We start from the raw sequence: 23,093 nt of genomic DNA on the forward strand, positions 1-23,093 counted from the left end.
TATTGATGTTCTGAGCATTGCCATTGAAAGAGAATGTGCTGTTCATGATGGTTCCCAGGTACTTCAAACTCCCCATTCTCTCTACTTCTTCACCACCCAGGACTAGGTGGCTCACTGGGTCTCCCGTCCTCTAGAAATCAATGACCAGTTATTTTATTTTGTTGATGTCGAGTGTGAGGTAGTTGTCATGGCACCAGTGATGAACCCTGTTTACTTCTGTTTGGTAACGCGGTGTGTTATCTGAGCCGTTGACAAGGGAGGTGTCATCTGCATATTTCACTGCCAAGCAGTCCCTGTCGGAGCCTCTCAGGTCATTGGTGAATATGAAGAATAGCACTGGAGAGATGATAATTCCTTGGGGGGAACCGGTAGATGTACAAAGAAGAAGGGATGTTGTGTTGTTGAACTTGACATACTGCACCCTGTTCAGCAGGAAGTCCAGAGCCCACAAGGTAGTACTGGGGTCCACCTGTAGGTGGGAGAGTGTCACAGAAAAGGTGAGGCTGCATGCAGTTTTAAAAGCAGAGAAGTCAAGGAAAGGGATGCACACATAAGAATGAGGCCTCTCCAGGTGTTTCACGGCACTGCGCAAAACCGTCGGTACTGCATCGTCGACTAATCTGTTCTTCCTGTATACAAACTGTATTGTGTCCAATGGCTCCATCCACATGAGACCTGAGACGTGAGACCACACCGACGGAAGTTAACGCCACAGGACGATAGTCAATCAACGTTTTGATAAGGTCGAAGTTATACATTGTTCCCATCTGGTTTTTATGACCGTTTACATGACATTGCACTGGTCAAATGGTTTACTGTAATATTCCATTTTGATTGTTATTGGAAAAGCACAGACACTTGAATCCTCCTTGCCAAGTTCAATCAAATTGTACTGAAAAAAAATCTATAGAAATTGTTTTTGCTGAAAGGATATCCTTCTGTGAATGTTTCAATTATTGCACTCTGAATTTCAAAAAATAAATAGTTATCTAATATTTCACATAAAAGCCCCATTTGCTTGAAAGTCATCTTGACTAATGCACACATTTTGTTTGGCCCTCTTCCCAGATGTATTGTTCTGTGGGATTGTTTACAACGACAGGAAACTTAATAAGTGTCCGTATCCTGACCCATGATATATTGATCTTTACGCATGAACTATGGGGCTGCTAGATGAATCCCCTGCTTGTTGTTCCTTCAAAACAAGGCGTGATAGAGGAGCACCAGGAAGGATACCTCCAGGGCTGGCCCTAGCCTTTTGGGGGCCCTAGGTGAGATTTTGTTGGGGGGCCCACCCACCGCGCGGGCAAAACGTTTTAGTGGTGCCCCTCTTGATGGTGGAGTGAAGAAAATGCAGTCTTACAGTTAATTACCTACAATTCTACACATTTTGCCATGGGGTGGAGATAATTTGTTTGCAGTTGTAAAGCAAATTTCCTGAAATTCTACATATTTTGCCATGACTTTTGCCATGTTAAAATGAGTGAGAGTGACTAATAAAATCAATGGCTCTTGCTGCCAAGGGAATGCCTGACAGCTTGAAAGACGTTTTGGACACTACAGTGAAAATGGTTAACTTTGTTAAAGCAAGGCCCCTGAACTCTTGTGTATTTTCTGCACTATACAATGATATGGGCAGCGACCATGTAACGCTTTTTTTGCTGGTAATCAAGGGGCAAAGTATTGACACATTTTTTTGAATTGAGAGACAAGCTTAAAGTTTTCTTTACTGACCATAAGTTTCACTTGTTTGACCGCTTGCATGATGACGAGTTTCTCACACGACTGGGCTATCTGGGTGATGTTTTTTGTCGCCTGGATGGTCTTAATCTAGGATTACAGGGACTCTCCGTAACTATATTCAATGTGCGGCACAAAATTGAGGCTATGATTAAGAAGTTGGAGCTCTTCTCTGTCTGAATTAACAAGGACAACACACTGGTCTTTCCATCATTGTAGGATTTTTTTGTGTGCAAAGTAACTCAACCTTACAGACAACAAAGCACCTGAGTGAGCTGGGTGCACAATTACACAGGCACACGCGAGAGCTGCCCAGTGACACGAGCCTACCACACAAGCTAAATAACTTCTTTGCTCGCTTTGAGGCAAGTAACACTGACACATGCATGAGAGCATCAGCTGTTCAGGACAACTGTGTGATCACGCTCTCTGCAGCCGATATGAGTAAGACCTTTAAACAGGTCAACATTCACAAGGCCGCAGGGCCAGACGGATTACCAGGTGTACTCCAAGCACGTGTACTACGAGCATGCACTGACCAACTGGCAGGTGTCTTAACTGACATTTTCAAACTCTCCCTGTCTGAGTTTGTAATACTAACATGTTTCAAGCAGACCACCATAGTCCCTGTGCCCAAGAACACTAAAGTAACCTGCCTAAATAACAACCGACCCGTAGCACTCACATCTGTAGCCATGAAATTCTTTGAAAGTCTGGTCATGGCTTACATCTACACCACTATCCCAAAAACCCTAGACCAACACCAATTTGCATATCCACAGATGATGCAATCTCTATTGCACTCCACACTGCATTTTCACAACTGGACAAGAGGAGCAACAACAGTTGAAGTCGGAAGTTTACATACACCTTAGCCAAATATATTTGAACTCAGTTTTTCACAATTCCTGACATTTAATCCTAGTAAAAATTCCCTGTCTTAGGTCAGTTAGGATCAACACTTTATTTTAAGAATGTGAAATGTCAGGATAATAGTAGAGAGAATGATTTATTTCAGCTTTTATTTCTTTCATCACATTCCCAGTGGCTCAGAAGTTTACATACACTCAATTAATATTTGGTAGCATTGCCTGTTAATTGTTTAACTTTGGTCAAACATTTTGGGTAGCCTTCCACACGCTTCCCACAATAAGTTGGGTGAATTCTGGCCCATTCCTCCTGACAGAGCTGGTGTAACTGAGTCAGGTTTGTTTGGCCTCCTTGCTCGCATCCGCTTTTTAAGTTCTGCCCACAAATTTTCTATAGGATTGAGGTCAGGGCTTTGTGATGGCCACTCCAATATCTTGACTTTGTTGTCCTTAAGCCATTTTGCCATAACTTTGGATAAAACTTTGGCAGTATGGTTGGGGTCATTGTCCATTTGGAAACCCATTTGCGACCAAGCTTTAACTTCCTGACTGATGTCTTGAGATGTTGCTTCATTATATCCACATAATTTTCCATCCTCATGAAGCCATCTATTTTGTGAAGTGCACCAGTCCCTCCTGCAGCAAAACACCCCCACAACATGATGCTGCCAGCCCAGTGCTTTACAGTTGGGATGGTGTTCTTCAGCTTCCAAGCCTCTCCCTTATTCCTCCAAACATAACGATGGTCATTATGGCCAAACAGTTCTATTTTTGTTTCATCAGACCAGAGGACATTTCTCCAAAAAGTACGATCCTTGTCCCCATGTGCAGTTGCAAACCGTAGTCTGGCTTTTTTTATTGTGGTTTTGGACCAGTGGCTTCTTCCTTGCTGGAGCGGCCTTTCAGGTTATGTCGATATAGGACTCGTTTTACTGTGGGTTTAGATACTTGTGTACCTGTTTCCTCCAGCATCTTCACAGTGTCCTTTGCTGGTGTTCTGGGATTAATTTGCACTTTTCACACCACCTCTAGGAGACAGAACGCATCTCCTTCCTGAGTGGTATGACAGCTGCGTGGTCCCATGGTGATTATACTTGCGTACCATTGTTTGTACAGATGAATGTGGTACCGTTAGGCATTTGAAAATTGCTCCCAAGGACGAACCAGACTTGTGGGGGTCTAAAAAAAAAAATCTGATGTCTTGACTGATTTCTTTTGATTTTCCCATGATGTCAAGCAAAGAGACACTGAGTTTGAAGGTAGGCCTTGAAATACATCCACAGGTACACCTCCAATTGACTCAAATGATGTCAATTAGCCTATGAGAAGCTTCTAAAGCCATGACATAATTTTCTGGAATTTTCCAAGCTGCTTAAATGCACAGTCAACTTAGTGGATGTACACTTCTGACCCACTGCAATTGTGATACAGTGGATTATAAATGAAATAATCTATCTGTAAACAATTATTGGAAAAATGACTTGTGTCATGCACAAAGTAGATGTCCTAACCGACTTGCCAAAACTATAGTTGGTTAACAATATATTTGTGGAGTGGTTGAAATACGAGTTTTAATGACTCCATCTTAAGTGTATGTAAACTTTCGACTTCAACTGTAACTGAACACCTATGTGAGAATGCTATTCATTGACTACAGCTCAGCGTTCAACACCATAGTGCCCTCAAAGCTCATCACTGAGCTAAGGACCCTCGGACTAAACACCTCTCTCTGCAACTGGATCCTGGACTTCGTGACGGGCCACACCCAGGTGGTAAGGGCATCTAACAAAACATCCGCCACAATGATCCTCAACACGGGAAACCCTCAGGGGTGCATGCTCAGTCCCCTCCTGTACTCCCTGTTCACTCATGACTGCATGGCCAGGCACGTCTTTAACACCATCATTAAGTTTGTTGATGAAACAACAGTGGTAGGCCTGATCACCAACAATGATGAGACAGCATATAGGGAGGAGGTCAGAGACTTGGTCAGAGACAAGGACAACAACCTCTCCCTCATCGGGATCAAAACAAAGGAGATTATCGTGGACTACAGGAAAAGGATGAACCAGCATGCCCCCATTCTCATTGACGGGCCTGTAGTGGAGCAGGTTGACAGCTTCAAGTTCCTTGGTGTCCACATCACCAACAAACTAACATGGTCCAAGCACATCAAGACAGCCGTGAAGAGGGAAAGACAAAACCTATTCCCTCACAGGAGACTGAAAATATTTGTCATGGGTCCTCAGATCCTCAAAAGGTTTAAAGCTGCACCATCGAGAGCATCCTGGCAGGTTGCATCACTGCTTGGTATGGCAACTGCTCGGCCTCCGACCGCAAGGCACTACAGAGGGTAGTGAGTACGGCCCAGTACGCACTCCCGCACCTCAGATTCTTTGAGCAGACCAGCCACCACCGGCCTGAGCAGAGACACATGGAACGAGGGGTTAATACTGTAATCAGGGGGAGCTGTAACCTATAACAAACCTTGTTCAGTCTCCTCAGGACTTTAAATGGCCCCACAAACTGCGGACCCAGCTTCCGGCAGGGCAGGCGGAGGGGCAGGTTTCGGGTCGAGAGTCAGAACCCCGTCCCCCGCCTCACTGCGGTGGCGGTCGGCGCTCGCCTTCTGTCACCTGATGGCCCGTTGCAGGTGCACATGGGTAGTGTCCCATATCTCCTCCGAGCGCCGAAACCACTCATCCACCACAGGTGCCTCGATCTGGCTCTGATGCCACGGTGCCAGAACCGGCTGAAAACCTAGTACGCACTGCAAAGGAGATAGGTTAGTGGAGGAGTGGCAAAGTGAGTATTGGGCCATCTCTGCCCAGGGGATAAAAGCCACCCACTCCCCCAGCCGGTCCTGGCAGTAGGACCGCAGAAACCTGGTTAACTCTCTCCACCTGCCCGTTACTCTCGGGGTGAAAACCTGAGGTAAGGCTGACTGAGACCCCAGATGTTCCATAAATGCCCTCCAGACCCTGGACATGAACTGGGGACCCCGATCAGAAACTATATCCTCAGGCACCCGTAGTGCCGGAAGACGTGGGTGAACAGGGCCTCCGCAGTCTGGAGGGACGTAGGGAGACCGAGCAAAGGAAGAAGACGGCAGGACTTAGAAAACCGATCCACAATGACCAGGATCGTGGTGTTTCCCTGTGACGGAGGAAGATCCGTCAAGAAATCCACCGATAGGCGTGACCACGGCCGTTGTGGAATGGGTAGGGGTTGTAATTTCTCTCTGGTTAGGTGTCTAGGTGCCTTGCACTGGGCGCACAACCGAGCAGGAGGAAACATTAACTCTCACGTCCTTAGCCAAGGGAGACCACCAGTACTTCCCACTAAGACAGCGCACTGTCCGACCGATGCCAGGATGAACAGAGAAGGATGACGTGTGGACCCAATAGATCAAACAGTCACGGACAGCAGACGGAACGTACAGACGCCCAACTGGACACTGGGGAGGAGTGGGCTCTGTACGTAACGCCCACTCGATGTCCACGTCCAGCTCCCACACCACCGGTGCCACTAGGCAAGAAGCCAGAAGTATGGGAGTGGGATCCATGGGCCGCTCCTCTGTGTCATACATCCCGGGACAGTGTGTCTGCCTTAGCGTTCTGGGAACCTGGTCTCTAAGATAGGGTGAAAACAAAATGGATCAGGGTTCAGTCTCCTCGCCGCCCGGATGTACTCCAGATTGCGGTGGTCAGTCCAGATGAGGAAAGGGTGTTTAGCCCCCTCAAGCCAATGCCTTCATGCCTTCAGAGACTTTACGGCAGCCAACAGCTCCCGGTCCCAAAAGCCCTGTCCGCCTCAGCTGACCACTGCAGTCGCACCGGTCCCCCCTTAAGCAGAGGTAATGGGAGCCAAAGCCCCGATAAACCTCCGGTAGTAGTTGGCAAACCCTAAGAACCGCTGCACCTCCTTTACCGTGGTTGGAGTCAGTCAATTACGCACGGCTGAAATAAGGTCACTTTCCATATCCAACCCTGACGTGGAAAGGCAGTACTCTAGGAAGGAGATGGACTGTTGGAAGAACAGACATTTCCCAGCCTTGACGTACAGGTCATGCTCCAACAGTCGACCAAGCACCCTGCGCACCAGGGACAATGTCGTCGATATACACCACTACACCCTGCCCGTGCAGGTCCCGGAAAATATTGTCTACAAAGGCCAGGAAGACTGATGGAGCATTCATCAACCCGTACGGCATGACGAGGTACTCATAGTGCCCAGAGGTGGTACTAAATGTCGTCTTCCACTCATCCCCCTACCGGATATGCACCAGATTGTAAGCGCTCCTGAGATCCAATTTTGTGAAGAAGCACGCCCCGTGCATTGACTCGATCGCACCGGCTATGAGAGGCAGCGGGTAACTGCACCTCACAGTGATCTGATTGATACCTCGTAGTCAATACACGGGCATAAACCTCCGTCCTTCTTCTTCACAAAAAGGAGGCAGGTGAAGTGGAAGGCTGAATGTATCCCTGCCCAGAGATTCGTGACACATGTTTCCATAGCCGCCGTCTCCTCCTGTGACATGGGATACACGTGACACCTGGGAAGTGCTGCGTCTACCAGGAGATTTATCGCACAATCCCCCCGTCGATGGGGTGGTAGTTGAGCCAAAGGATGTGCACGGTGGAGACCTGGTCTGGACTCTCCTCTGTAGTCGCACCGATGGAAACACCTACACTCCTCCCTCCATTTCTTGAGAGCCCTCTGTTGCCACGAAATAGTGGGGTCATGATAGGCCAACCAGGGAAGGCCCAGCACCATGAGAAATGCAGGAGAATCAATAAGGAAGATCCTAATTCTCTCCTCATGACCCCACTGCGTTATCATACATAGTGGAGTGGTGGCCTCCCTAATCAGCCCTGACCCTAATGGATGACCATCTAAGGCGTGCACAGGGAAGGGCATATCAACACCAACAATAGGGATCCCCTGTGCAAATGAACGGTCAATAAAGTTGTATGCTGGGAATGCGTGCAAAACTCTATAAACAGGAAATTCTATAAACACAAACATGTGAGCAACAGGGAGCTCTTGGTGAGTTTGGTGCCTACTCACCTGGGGTGGTCCGACAGTGCCCTGCCTGCTGCCTCGACTCCCTTGGGAACCTCCCCAGCACCTACCAGCAGTGTGCCCTCTGCGGCCACAGGTGGTGCAGGGAAAGGCCCCCCTCCGGTCCCCCTCAGCGCAGCACCTCCTAGCTCCATAGGTGTCGGATCGGAGGTGCTGGGGGATGGAACTGATGGACCCCGATCCGGACGTCCACGGGTGGCCAACAGGTTGTCCAGCCGGATGTATAGGTCTACCAACTGGTCGAATGTAAGGGTGGTGTCCCTGCAGGCCAGCTCCCAATGAACATCCTCTCGTAGCCTACACCGGTAATGGTCGATCAGGGCCCTGTCATTCCATCCCGCGCCGGCACCGCGCCGGCAGCCAGGGTTCGGAAGTCCAGTGCAAAGTCTTGTGCGCTCCTCATCCCCTGTCTGAGATGAAACAAGCGTTCCCCCGCCACTCTACCCTCAGGTGGATGATCAACGACCGCCCGGAAGCGGAGGGTGAAATCCTCATAGTGGCCCGACGCCGCGTCGTCCTTTCCCCAGATGGCGTTGGCCCACTCAAGTGCTGTCCCGAATAGACAGGAGATGAGGGCGGACACACACTCGCGTCCCAAAGGAGCCTGGTGGACAGTCGCCAGGTAGAGCTCCAGCTGCAGTAAGAAGCCCTGGCACCCGGCAGTCGTCCTATCATATTCCCTCGGGAGCGCAAGCCGAATCTCACTGGGTCCAGGTGAAGGAGGGGCGGACAGTGTTGTGGGTTGGTGTGGTGATGATGGGGTTGCTGGAATAACCCCTGTCTCCCATCGCTCCATGGTTTACAGCACGCAATCCATGGCTGTGCCGAGACTTTGCAACATGGTCCTGTGCTGCTGGACGCGCTCCTCCACAGGAAAAGGAGGGCTGGGTGCACCTGCTGACTCCATTCTTGCTGCGTGTTTCTGTCAAGTGTCTAGGTGATGCAGGTGATGCGGAGTCAGGCGCAGGACACAGAGATGAGTATATTCCGTAACTTTACTCAAGAACAAAACAATATTCCAAGAAAGAGACAAATAGTCTATTTCACAAAATATAGACAAATAAACATGAACAAACACACACAAAACCATGGGGGAACCCGAGGGTTAAATAGGGAACAATAATTACGGAATGGAAACCAGGTGTGTACAATAAAGACAAAAACACATGGAAAATGAAACGTGGATCGGTGTCAACTAGAAAACCAGCGAAGTCGACCGCCGAACGCGCCCGAACAAGGAGAGGGACCAACTTCAGCGGAAGTCGTGACAACCTACATGTACATATTACCTCAATTACCTCGACACCGGTGCCCCGCACATCGACTCTGTACAGGTACCCCCTGTGTAGAGTCTCCCCTGTGTAGAGTCTCGCTATTGTTATTTACTGCTGCTCTTTAATTATTTGTTATTCTTATCTCTAACTTTTTGTATTTTTTTTTTGTTTGTTGTAGGTATTTTCTTTAAACCTCATTGTTGGTTAAGGGCTTGCAAGAAAGCATTTCACTGTAAGGTGAAATACCTATTGTATTTGGCGCATGTGACAAATACAATTTGATTTGATCTGGATTCGTTATCCCTTTCATGCCATGACTCCAGTCCACTTACTGATATCTCAACAATGGAGCCTCATCGAAATAGCAACAAGATATTCTGTGAAAATGTTATTTAATCAGAAGCCACTGACAGATTTCTGGATAGGTCTGCGCTCAGAGTATTGGCAAATCGCGCTCTTAAATCGCTGATGCCCTTTGCAACCACGTACCTATTTGAGAGTGGATTCTCGGCCAGCACTAGCATGAAAATAAAATACAAGCACAGACTGTGTGTGGGAAATGACCTGTGGTGAGTGATTCACAATTTTTGTATGTAAGATTGCTAAATAAAGAGCAAAATGTTGATTATTATTGTATTATTATTTGTGCCCTGGTCCTACAAGAGCTCTTTGTCACTTCCCACAAGCCGGGTTGTGACAAAACCTCACACTCATTCTTATGTTGACTAAATGTATCGTATAGTGTGTGTGTGTGGTAGGCTTATAATGATGGCAAAAAAACATTTGAGAGTCCGCTGACCCTGGTGCTAGAGGGGGTAAGCAGCTGGAGGTTGAATGTTTGAAGGGTATGGGACTATAAAAAGTTTTAGAACCACTGCTCTAGAGTCTAGACAATCATATCCGCCAATCAGGGCTGTGTATGTAAATATATTTACATTTGTATCAACACGCCCACACAATCAGACTGAGCATTTCAACGGCAATTACAGGCTCAATGAAATGATCAAAAATCACTTTGGATTTTATGAAATAAATACACACACAGTGATTTATTTGAAATGTATTAGTGAAGATTTACAAATAAAATAAAAAGACCTCATGGGGTCTCTAAGGCTTGACACCAGGGCTTTGAATTCATCCAAATTAGGTTTCTTAATAATACAGCATAAACCTCGGATTGTAGTCTAATTGTGATGTCAAGGATGTGGGCTACAAACGTTGAGGAAGATCTGAGAGCGTTGCTATCTTATCTTTCTTGATTAATGTCTTGTTGTTTAATATTTATAGCTTCTTCATAATGCGTCTTCGACTGTGTATGAGTAGTTTGACCAACAGTACGAAACCCCAGTCAGCATTATTTAAATCATCCCTAGGAAATTTAAATGAGCCTCACAATCTACATAAATTCACAAAAAAACTGCAAGTCTCTTTCTCTCCCTTAAATCTCACACCTAAACTATAGCCTATCTGTAGCCTATCAAAACAAATGTCCTTGTTGGAAATGTTCACTTGTTCGTTGAATAATCAAATCCTCCTTCTGCAAGATAATTTTACTCCTGCAACAAAACTGGTAAAATTAAGATCAAACATCTATATGTGTGGGGTAGACAATATTCATTAAAGTCTTCCCCTTTTTTTAACCTTCACTCTTTGTGCCCATGATGTGTGATTCATTTTCCTAGATCATTGCCATTTACTCAGTGAGACAATTATTTTGTTTGTATTATGTTCTTGCGGTATTTTGCAGCATCCCGTGGCTTTCCAGCACTGTATTACCAGCTTTTCAGCCAAAGTTATGAAAAAGGTGAAAGAGTCGACATAACAATTCAAATTGGAAACAAGACAGGAGACAGTGTCTAGTGTTCAAAGAGATTGGTCTATTTTGTGCTTTTATGTTCTTGCTCAGTTAAAAAGCTGTTGTTTTGTTGTCCCTTTAGCTTTTTCAGACAGTCATCTTTCCATTTCAACCCATTGTTCTCCATTGTTGAGATGGTTTTTGAGACAGATTTAAGTTCATTTTTTAGGCTTAAGGTGGTAGCACTCCCCCACTAGTGTCATCAGGTTGACTGACATATTCAGAGGACTAAGACATCATGAGTGATAACACCCGACTTGGCATGTTTCACATTCTGCGTGATCCACGAAATCCTCTATTTCAGGGTTTTATCCCAAGCCAAGCCCTTCTTCCCTGTCTCAGGGTTTTCCATATCCTTACAGTGACATCAATTTTTCTTTTACACCTCTGCCTTTCCTCCAATTGTCTTGCCACCGTGTGTCTCTTCAGAAACTGAGCGGAGGAGAAGAATATTATTCTCTCAATCAGATTGATATTTGCATCAATTGCGGTATTGGTCCAAATAGCATTTAACTAACTGTCGTGAAGACTATCAAACAGCAGAGTGATTTGAAGAGTACCTGTCTAGATGACACGATAATGACACAAATATTGTCTCTTTTTTTCCCTCCTACAGCTTTTACCGACAGATCCCCCAAAGAAGCCAGACCCAGTCACTTCAGAAACAGTCGTATTCTGGGGACTGCGGTTATGGCAAGTCATTGGTATCTTCTCTATGTTTATTCTAGCAGTCAGTAAGTATTTCTCCAAACCTGTCATAGTAGTATATCTGCCAGACATTCAAGACTATTTATGAAATGAATATTTACATAAATATACAAACACCTAGGATTTTCACATCAATCCTCCATCGTCCAATTCTATTTCTTTAAATCACATTAGTAAAAATTTATGTACAAATTAGTCCGTCAGTCAAGGAACAATGCTTCGGCTCAGCTATTTGTCTGCATAGTCCAACTAGTTTGCATACCGAACAGATAGATCGCATGATACATGGAAATGCATATAATTTGCTGAATTGTCATGATGGTTATTGTGAGGGAGGGCTCCAAATGGTCATGGTATTGTCGGTTTATGTTTGTTTTATCGACCACATGGTGGATGCATGGTTCAATAAGGGCAGGAGGAGGCCAACAGTACACAAGACAAAAATGACATGCTATTTTAGTCATAACTCATCGGACATCTAAACAGTAATAACACAACCATGTCATGACAGAGACCGAATCAACAAAAAGGAAAGTGGTCTGATAATATCTGATATTGAAGTGTCACTATACAGTAATATACAGCTAATTCCAAAAGTATTGGGAAAGTGACCATTTTTTTCATTGTTGATTTGGCTCTGTACTCCAGAACTTTGGATTTGAAATGATAGTCCTAAATGAATCGTGAACAATGATGAGTGAGAAAGTTAGACGCACAAATATCATACCCCGAAGACATGCTAACCTCTCACCATTACAGTTATATGGGAGGTTGGCATTTTTTTTTTTTGGGGGGGGGGGGTATGATATTTGTGCAGCTGTAACCTTCTCACTCATCATTATTCACAATTCATTCAGGATTATCCGTAATCATGGTAGCATCCACATGAATGTAGAAGTGTTTAGAAACATATTCTATTCTTATTCACAATAAAAGTGACTCCAAAATGGCACAATACATTTCTACATTTCTATTGGGCACAAAATAATCTGAAACACAACCAAAACAAACAGCAAATGCATCCAACAAGTTTGTAGAGACACAACCTTGATGTAGTCATTGCGGGCTAAGAACGTGGGACCAGATAGTCAAACGTGAAGTAATTGAATTTGTCCCAATATTTTTGGCCCCTTCAAATGAAGGGATGTATCATTTAAAATCCAAAGTGCTGGAGTACAGAGCCAAAGCAACACAAAAAAATGGTTCACTGTCCAAGTACTTTGTAGCCCACTGTAAATGCTAATAGCAGTAAAACTGTTATGTGACAGTAGTGTCTAGTTCAATACATATCCATTTGTACTTCAGATACAAGCAAATAATATTCCACATGGGAAATACATTTATCTTTTATCTCTCTCTTTCTCGCCCACCTTCTCCATTTGCAAGTCATCACCCTATGCTGCATCTTCAAATGCCGTATCCCCCGGACGAAGAAGGAGATTGAGGCGCGACATGCTCAGAGAGTAGCAGCTAAGGACTACGCCAACACACTGGAGACTGTGCCTCCTCTCAACGAGCTCACAGAGATCCCAGGAGGTAAGTGATGCACTTCTCAGACCCTCTCTACCTCAACAACAGTGCGATGCACATTTTAGGACATCCCTACTCCCTATGACAAAAGTCCCTAGGACCTAGGTGTGGTGTACATTTTAGGACATCCCTACTCCCTATGACAAAAGTCCCTACTCTCAACGTCCCACAGCAAGGCTAGATTAAAGTGTGAGACTTATTTTTTAATTTGTAACATTTACCTTCCATTAGTAAGCACCTCAACTAGAGATGTGTGCACCTTTTATTTACTTACTCTACTCTTAAGAACTACCCTGTGTTTGATTTCAGAGAGTTTTTCAAAGGAGAGTAGACAGGGAACTGCTGGGCGAGTTTTATATGCTATTGATGAAATGTCACCTGCTAGGCCTTTTGATAAAGCAGGAGATCAATAGTGGCTTGACAGGGTTTTAACATGAATGGGCCCCTGACAGCTTTTGTATTCATTAGTTTGAATGTTTCTCTCAGATTTCATCACATTACGCTAATGAGTCATCACACTCTAACCATGCGGAGCTAAGATATATTTTTCTCTTATTTCCGACGGATAACACAGATCTTTGTCTGACACTCTGGATGCAACCAGTGTTTTGAATTAGTTTAAGGTGGCATATTTCCCTGTCTTATATGATTGAAGATGTAGATTGAGTCAACATAGTCTTGTCCTCACAGGGTGATAAAAAAAAACCTCTCTGGATGAATGAATACAGTAAAATATACTCTGAGTGTACAAAACATTAGGAACACATTCTCTTTCCGTGACATAGACTGACACGGCGAGTCCAGGTGAAAGTTATGAGCCCTTATTGATGTCACATGTTGAATCCACTTCAATCAGTGTAGATGAAGGAGAGGAGACAGGCTAAATAAGGATATTTAGACCTTGAGACAATTGAGATATGGATTGTTTATTGTGTGTGCCATTCAGAGGGTGAATGGGCAAGACAAATAATTGATCAGTTTGTACCAGTTTGAGTGTGTCAAGAAATGCAATGCTGCTGGGTTTCCTGTGTGTATCAAGAATGGTCCACCACCCAAAGGACATTCTGCCAACTTGACACAACAGTGGGAAGCATTGGAGTCAAAATGGGCCAGTGGAATACTACCAAGGTGTTCCTAATGTTTTGTACACTGTGCATAAATAATATATGCCATTTAGCACACACATTTGTCTAAAGCGACTTATACCATGCCCAGACCGGATGTGCGCGTGCGGCATCATGCGCAAATGGATTTTGTCCCTACACACCAAATGTGATCACGGCACACAGGTTGAAATATCAAAACAAACTTTGAACCAATTATATTAATTTGGGTACAGGTCGAAAAGCATTAAACATTTATGGCAATTTAGCTAGATAGCTTGCAGTTGCTAGCTAATTTGTCCTATTTAGCTAGCTTGCTGTTGCTAGTTAATTTGTCCTGGGATATAAATGTTGAGTTGTTATTTTACCTGAAATGCACAAGGTCCTCTACTCCGACAATTAATCCACACATAAAACGGTCATCCGAATTGTTTCTAGTCATCTCTCCTCCTTTTTCTTCTTTGGACTTTATATGGCTATTGGCATCTAACTTTCATAATAAAGTGAATTACCACAACCACCCTGTTCTTCTTTTGTATCTGCTTCTATAAACCAATGAGAAGATGGGAGAGGCAGGACTTGCACCTCGTTAAGTGTCACAAATAGAACTGACTCTTTTTTAGCAACTCAGTGCTCGTTGGCGCGCGCGAGCAGTGTGGGTGCAATGATTGAATAACATGTATGTGTACATTTATTTTGCAACGCTCGCACACGCGACGCTAGCGGTGTGGTCAGCATGTTAGTCATGCGTGCATACATTTTACAGATGGGTGGTCCCGGAAATTGATCCAACTATACTGATGTTGCAAGCACCATGCTCTACCAACTGAGCTACAGCGGACCACGGGAATATAGGATATCTAAACTTCCATTGGCTTTACAGCATAGCTTTAATTATAGGGCCTCTATGTCAGTGTCGGTCTCTTCCTTTTCAACGGTTCTAACTTTCATGCCTTCTCTTTGACTTCTTCCTCCTTCAATCTTTCATCTTCCAACCCTATCCCTTCCCTTTGACCTGTACCTTCCTCTCCAAACCCTTTCTTTGATCCTGTCTTCCTTGAGTTATTCCCTTTCCTTCCTCTTCTTCCACCTCCCTCTTCATCCTCCCCATTTTCCTCCCCCTCTCTCTCCTCCCTGACCTCTTTGTACCCCCCCCTCCGCCCTCTCTTCCTCTTCATCCTGTCCCTCCAGCTCTCCCGGACACTGTGTCCCTCTCGACGGTCTCTGAGCAGGTCCAGGCTCGCAGCGCCAGCAGCAGCCAGCTCCCAGTGGTGAGAGAGGAGGAGGAGCTCACTGGCTCCCTCACTCAGCCCGAGACGGGATGACATTCCTCCCTCCTTCTCCTCTCTCCTTCCCCCCTCACTCAACCTGAGACTGGATTACCTCTCTCCTTCTCCTCTTCCTTATCTCTTCTCACCTTCCCTCTTTCCACATTCCTATTTATATTCTGACGAAGAGGGCTATCCACTAGAGGGAACATTGGAACATGCAGCTCAGGATTCAGTAAATCACAGAAAAGCATTGAATAGTTGAATACAATAGTTAACTTAATAGATCAGCATTCATCGCTACTTCCTAGAAAGAATGGCATTGACATTGTGGAGAATCTTGCCTGCTGAAGAGTAATAGTTGCATGTGTTACATACTTCAAATGCTCTTTGTTGATATACTCGTCCTTGTGGATAATACATTGATTGTACATTGGACACAGAACTGCAAATGTGGATGATGAAAAAGTAGAGATGAATCTTAAGGCTTCTGACGTTGATGTTGCATGCCTATGGCTGTCACTCGTTGTTTATTCATTTCTCTCTTTCTCCTTCTCTGACTCAATCTGTAATCTTGGCTTTGTATAAACACATCTATGATCTTTTATGTAAGCTTATACAGTAACACCCATGACAACCAACCCTGGTCCTGGAGAGCTACAAGGTACACAGGCTTTTCTTTCTCAACCTTGCACCAACAATGTCTTAATTATTAGTTGAATCGCATGTTTTAGTATGGGGGGGGGGGGGGGAAATGCCTGCACACCATGTCAAGTTCATCCACGTCTAAGGTTAGGGGTCACTGACATAATTTACTTGTCATTTATCTCTGTCTTTCTGTCTGATCCAGGTGGGTGTGTTTCTGTCCATGCCCATCTGTCCTCTTGAAGTATCACACAGGCTTACATGGACATACATAGGTCTGGAATATCAAATCAAATCAAATTTGATTTGTCACATGCGCCGAATACAACAGGTGTACCCCTTACAGTGAAAATGCTTACTTATACAAGCCCTTAATCAACAATGCAGTTTTAAGAAAAACAAGTGTTAAGTAAAAAAAAAAAATAGATAAGTAAAAAATGTAAATAAATAGTTAAAGAGCAGCGGTAAAAATAACAGTAGTGAGGCTATATACAGGGGGTACCGGTACAGCGTCAATGTGCAAGGGTACAGGTTAGTCAAGGTAATTGAGGTAACATGAACATGTAGATAGAGTTAAAATGACTATGCATAGATAATAATCAGAGAGTTGCAGCAGCGTAAAATAGGGGAGGGGGGGGCAATGCAAATAGTCTGGGTAGCTGTTCAGGAGTCTTATGGCTTTGGGGTAGAAGCCTTTTGGACCTAGACTTGGCGCTCAGCTACCGCTTGCCGTGCGATAGCAGAGAGAACAGTCTATGACTAGAATGGATGGAGTCTTTGACCATTTTTAGGGCCTTCCTCCTGGTTCAGAGGTCCTGGATGGCAGGCAACTTGGCCCCGGTGATGTACTGGGCCATACGCACTACCCTCTGCAGTGCCTTGCGGTCGGAGACCGAGCAGTTGCCTTACCAAGCAGTGATGCAACTTGCCAGGATGCTCTCGATGGTGCAGCTGTAGAATATTTTGAGGATCTGAGGACCCATGCCAAATCTTTTCAGTCTCCTGTGGGGGAATAGGCTTTGTCGTGCCCTTTTCACGACTGTCTTGGTGTGTTTAGACCATAATAGTTTGTTGGTGATGTGGACACCAAGGAACTTAAAGCTCTAAACCTGCTCCACTTCAGCCCAGTCAGTGAGAATGGGGGCGTGCTCGGTCCTCCTTTTCCCTGTAGTCCACAATCCTCTCCTTTGTCTTGATCACGTTGAGGGAGAGGTTGTTATTCTGGCACCACAAGGCCAGGTCTCTGACCTTCTCCGTATAGGCTGTTTCATCATTGTCGGTAACCACTGATGTGTCGTTGGCAAACTTAATGATGGTGTTGGAGTCGTGCCTGGCCATGTAGTCATGGGTGAACAGGGAGTACAGGAGGGGACTGTATTATTATTTTACAATTATTATGGATAAAATGTATTTTGGGACTGACTGTGTATTGTGGATTACTACCATAATGAGCGTGTCAGTCAGAGACAAGCTTAATCCATTAGAGAAATCATAACCTATGTGAAAGAGTACATAATCTCACATCCAGCTGTATATTATAATGCAGCATCAGGGGATACTGGCGTTAATATGCATTTATTTCCGCAGCAAAACATCTGCCGTGAACTTAGAAGTATCAACCATGTGCTGAGAGAGAGAGAGCGAAAGGGAGAGAGAGCGAAAGGGAGAGAGCGAAAGGGAGAGAGAGCGAAAGGGAGAGAGCGAAAGGGAGAGAGAGACTGGAGAGAGCGAAAGGGAGAGAGCGAAAGGGAGAGAGAGCGAAAGGGAGAGAGAGCGAAAGGGAGAGAGCGAAAGGGAGAGAGAGACTGGAGAGAGCGAAAGGGAGAGAGAGCGAAAGGGAGAGAGAGCGAAAGGGAGAGAGAGAGTGGAGAGAGAGCGAAAGGGAGAGAGAGACTGGAGAGAGAGACTGGAGAGAGAGACTGGAGAGAGAGACTGGAGAGAGAGACTGGAGAGAGCGAAAGGGAGAGAGAGCGAAAGGGAGAGAGAGCGAAAGGGAGAGAGAGAGTGGAGAGAGAGCGAAAGGGAGAGAGAGACTGGAGAGAGAGACTGGAGAGAGCGAAAGGGAGAAAGCGAAAGGGAGAGAGAGCGAAAGGGAGAGAGAGCGAAAGGGAGAGAGAGACTGGAGAGAGCGAGAAAGAGTGTCTGGCATTTATAAAGGAAAAGGATGAACAGATATGTTTTATAATCGTGGAGACTCATGAACCCCACACAGCTGTTTACCCCTGGATTCATCCACAAGAGATAGTGAGTTCTCCAGCAAATAGTAAGTGTTCCAGGGCCGCCTTCCACTAATTAAGTAATGAGTGAAGTATGCCATTTAAAATATGCAACTCTGTAACGCCTGACCCGATAGCTATGTGCAAGTATTTGTGCAGAGAGTGTATGCGAATTTCCTGGCCATATAATCCAACATATTATTGAGAATATATTCAGTTAGAAACAGAAACAGTTATTACTATAATATGAATGAGTTATTACTATATACTTGTGGTTATTGCATCTCCTTATCAATAAGATTCCATTCTGGGCATTGACCACAATGTTTAACCCGAATAATTCATCCACAACAAAGTGTCTCTGAGAGCACTGACATAACGTCACCCGCAGACGTTTTACTCACCACTTTTACCTACATGACCTAAAAACCAACGTTGTTTCAGACAGCCTGGATAGAAGTGATCATGAGAAAGTCTGTGAGAACATTTGACATTCGTAGGAGATGGTAGAGCAAATACCGGACAGGAGGCGACGCTGAGGGCGAGGACTAGGGACGTAGTGCAACTCCCCACCCCACAATTCTTTGCCATATGGATAAAGCTATTAAAATGAAAAGTAGACATCGTTCCAGCACACGTCGATCATCTGTCATTGCTCTGAGTTGTGTCAGTTCTCCGGTGGCTCAAGAGCCTCCTGAGGCATGCTGTCAGACAGGGTCCACCGATGCAACCTTCTCACTTCCTCACACCTTTCCCTATACAGTAGGAGAGATGCAGGAAGGACGGACACGCACGCATACACGTGCACAAGGACAAACACACGCAGGCACACATGCATCATCACAGATCCACACGCACACATTTCTTACACTTCTTAGTGCCACACAGAGGTGTAGGGTCATCTGGGAGAGATGACATGTTACCCCAGGAAACCCAACGCAGGTGTAAAAAGTATCTACTTTACTCCAGGATACCCATTACGGGCGGCCGTATCTATAGAAACAAAGTTGCCATATTCATGTCAGGGGAATTTAGCTAAAAGTGTCAAGCCTATTTTCAATGCATCTCCTTGTTATTGCATTTCCATTTTAGTTGTTGTGTGTTCCACTTGGATTTAGTAGCGTCTATGAACAACATGATTATGAGGCCACGCATGTATGAAAGCGTGTATACTTACTGTACTTCAAATGTATGTTGTTCCGTCCTTGTGATGTACTTGTCTATTAATGTTCTGTACTATGTCATGTTTTTTGTTTTCTGTGGACCCCAGGAAGAGTAGCTGCTGCTTTAGCAGTAGCTAATGGGGGGGGGGGGGGGGGGGAGCCTAATAAAATACTAATTCTGAGGGGTATTCTGGTTGCCAAACGATCTCCTCATGCAAAGAGGGGTCAGGAGTGTGAGCGTGTGCATGTTGCACCTCAGCCTCCGCCGGACTGAACATCACCACCAGAGAGTGTGTTTTGTGTGAGTGTGTGTCTTCTCGGATTGAGAAAATAACACCATCAGCGAGAGGAGTCGTAGCCTTGGGACGTCACAGCGGGATGGAGGACGATAAAGTGGTCACAATTGACATCAAGTGGCTTGACTCTCTTTACACGGTAATTACATCGGCTGGTACAGTGGAACTGAACATGTGGGTACAGGGTACACACAGTGGATTGCATTTGACTGTTTGCGCAATTTGAACGATTTTGTAGTTCATTCATCTGAAATCTAAGGCAATAATTATTGGGTGAGAGGAGGGTTGGCAATTCGTTTGAGTGTGTTCATGAATCTAAAATGACGTGTGTTACACATTCCGCAGATGGGTATTACAGATAATCATTTCTAGTCCGAATTGAACAATGTACTTACTCTACCCTGTACCCATGTAAGGTACAGTATCAACACATTATCAATAGAGACACTTGATGTGAAGCGTTACCCCAAAAGGGTTATGTCTACACTCTCTAGTGCAATGTTTCCCAATTCCTGTTCTTGTGTGTGTTTCATTACCCTCAACAGCACACATTTTTTGTTGTGGCCCCAGACAACTAATCACCTCAACGAGTTGAATCAGGCGAGCTTGTCCGGGGCTACAACAAAAAATGTGTGCTGTTGGGGGTCCTGGTGGACGGGAGTTGGGAACCACTGCTCTAGTGGTGATGTATAAAAGACAATCACCCCTGCTTCCCTAGAAGCGGTTCCCTTGCCCGCCTGGTTTAGTGTCTACAGATGTCTGCCCCTGCTACTGTACTAAGAAGGTGTGGTAAAAAGCAGTAGTACCATCTCCCTCTCAGCTGTGGTTCTCCCTAGAGCAGGAACTAGCACACTGAGGGGTTCACCATGGGTGTCATGGAGGGGTGGAAGGGAGGCATGGGGAAGAAATCCTCACGGCTCTCGATTGTGACAAGTGGGAGCTTCTACAATGAATTTATCATTGTAGAAGTCCTCTCATGCCTGGAGGGGATGTTGGAAGACACGCACACAGTCTCGGTCTTAATGCTGTTTGAAATGCTTGGTTGTAACTGATTGCATGTAAACAAACCTCTATCTCCAAATGATGTTTGCCTTAGAAAAAAAAAATAAGATATCCACATAATTTTTTTTTTTTTACCTTTATTTAACTAGGCAAGTCAGTTAAGAACAAATTCTTATTTTCAATGACAGCCTAGGAACAGTGGGTTAACTGCCTGTTCAGGGGCAGAACGACAGATTTGTACCTCAGCTCGGGGGTTTGAACTTGCAACCTTCCGGTTGCTGGTCCAACGCTCTAACCACTAGGCTACCCTGCCGCCCCATGTGTATGGATATGCTGGATTGTGGAAGGGATATACCCATCTACCTTCTCAATGATTTCCATATGTTTATAGATCTATTTGCTTTGCAGTAAAGTCTCATTCCTTGACTTGTGTTCACCTTACATTTCAGTTCGTTCTCAGAGGTGGAGCAAACAAAACTCATTGCATAAAACAAACATGGTTATTTTGGTGTTGTGCAGTAGAGGCCATCTGGATTGGGATGTTTGTCATTATCAATGGAGGGCAGCTTGCCTATAGTCCTCCACAGCCTTCTGGTAGATTGACATTTTCATTCATCAAATATTTGTCGATTTCAAATCCCCATAATTTGTTTCCCAACCAGCCCAGTACACTTATGAAACCATATTAGTAGAAAAAAATAGGCTGCGTTCATTAGAATGTAGAGAGACAGATGCACATTCATTACAATACTATGACCCACTTTGCCTGGATTCTATATTTTGCTCACCACATATTATTGCAGGAAGGGATCTTGATGATAACAAGCGTTGTTGTCGCGGCCTCCAAGTGATTGTTTCCCCTTGTGCTTTTTTGTCCTTCCTCCAGCTGTAGTTGTGGAGAAAAAAGAAGAGGTGACAACAGTCTCGGGAAAAGTGGACGGTGAAAAGGGGGGGAAGAAGACCAAGGAGAAGAAAGAGGGAAAGGGTGCCAAGGAGGGAAAGGATGATGAAAAGGAGGGATCTGCTAACAAAAAAGGGGAAAAGGGAGAAAAGGGGGAAAAAGGGGGAGGAAAGAAAGGAGAAGCAAGTGAAGAAAAAGGGAAGAAGAGTAGAGAAGGGGAGAAAGGAGGAGGTGCAAAAGGAGGTGCTAAGGGGGGAGCCAAGAAACCTCCTTCGAAAAAGTAAACACTGGGTCGGAAACACGAATTGTGCTAAACAACTTTTCATAAGTAATTTTTTTAGTTGTTAATTTTGTATTATTATTATTTTTTTAATGATTGTATATAATGACAAAAAGTACATATTAACTATAAAACAATCTTTAACCCTTGTGTTGTCTTAAGGGACAAAAATTACCTGCCACTATTAACAGCAGAGAGAAGCCCCAAAATGATATTTTTTCAACTTGAAATTTGATTACTTTTCCTAATAAAAAGTGAAACATTGTCTTTGTTCATATTTCCATGAAAGCTGTACACCACCAGGGTACAAAGATTGTCTTAGGGGCAATTTTGACCCTGCACCACACACACACACACACACACACACAAGAAATTGAGATTGTGTACCACTGATTGAACTCAGACAAAACTAAAACGTTCTTGTGCATGTGCAGCATCTCCCCTCCACGTCCCCACACGACTCAAGTTCACAGACAAAATAAAAACAATTTCAGACAAAATTAACAACATTTCAGACAAAATTAAAATTTCTTGAAAGCATTCTTTACTAATGGGGAATGCAGTCAGAGGCTATAAAGGTGCTGCAGATGACAGTCCCCCCAGTTCTCTCTTTGCTGAAGCCATGAGTGCACGTTTCAGCGCCCAACAGGTCGTAGATTAGATTTTTTTCAGATGTCCAGGAGGAACAAGAGAACAATGATTTAGAAGAGGAGGAGGTATCTGAAGAAGAAGATGGAGAAGAATACAACCCAGAGCACGATGCATCATCTTCAGATGAAGAAGAAATCCCCCAAGCTGAAAGTGAGACATTTTTGTCAAAGAACAGCAAAAGAACATGGTCCTTGTCACCATATGACAACCTTGGAAGGATGGCAGCACAAAATGTCATAAGGATGACCTCAGGGCACACAAGACATGCAGTTGCCCATGCAATCGCCTCAACATTCTACATGTTCATCACACCAGCCATCGAAAAAATTATCCTGGAGATTACAAATTTGGAGGGTTTCCGTAAATATGGAGACAACTGTAAAAGGATGGATGAGATTGACCTGCGTGCCTACACAGGGCTGCTAATCTTAGGGAGTGTGTTTAGGTCCCGAGGCGAGGCCACATGTCGTCTCTGGGATGCAGCGAGTGGAAGGGTGATTTTCA

General features: G+C 44.8%; 1 protein-coding gene across 1 annotated transcript in view; it reads left to right on the forward strand.

Annotated features, from left to right (window-relative positions):
• LOC139377381 (transmembrane inner ear expressed protein-like) overlaps positions 1–21,942 on the forward strand; it is a 32,155-nt gene extending 10,213 nt beyond the window's left edge. The window contains exons 2-4 of the mRNA XM_071120407.1: positions 11,443–11,560; positions 12,921–13,070; positions 21,644–21,942. Coding sequence (XP_070976508.1) covers positions 11,443–11,560; positions 12,921–13,070; positions 21,644–21,942 — 567 coding nt within the window. The remainder of the gene's footprint in view (positions 1–11,442; positions 11,561–12,920; positions 13,071–21,643) is intronic.
• Positions 21,943–23,093: the final 1,151 nt, after the last annotated feature.

Source organism: Oncorhynchus clarkii, chromosome 20, assembly GCF_045791955.1.
Source record: "Oncorhynchus clarkii lewisi isolate Uvic-CL-2024 chromosome 20, UVic_Ocla_1.0, whole genome shotgun sequence".
NCBI classification, from domain to species: Eukaryota; Metazoa; Chordata; class Actinopteri; order Salmoniformes; family Salmonidae; genus Oncorhynchus; species Oncorhynchus clarkii.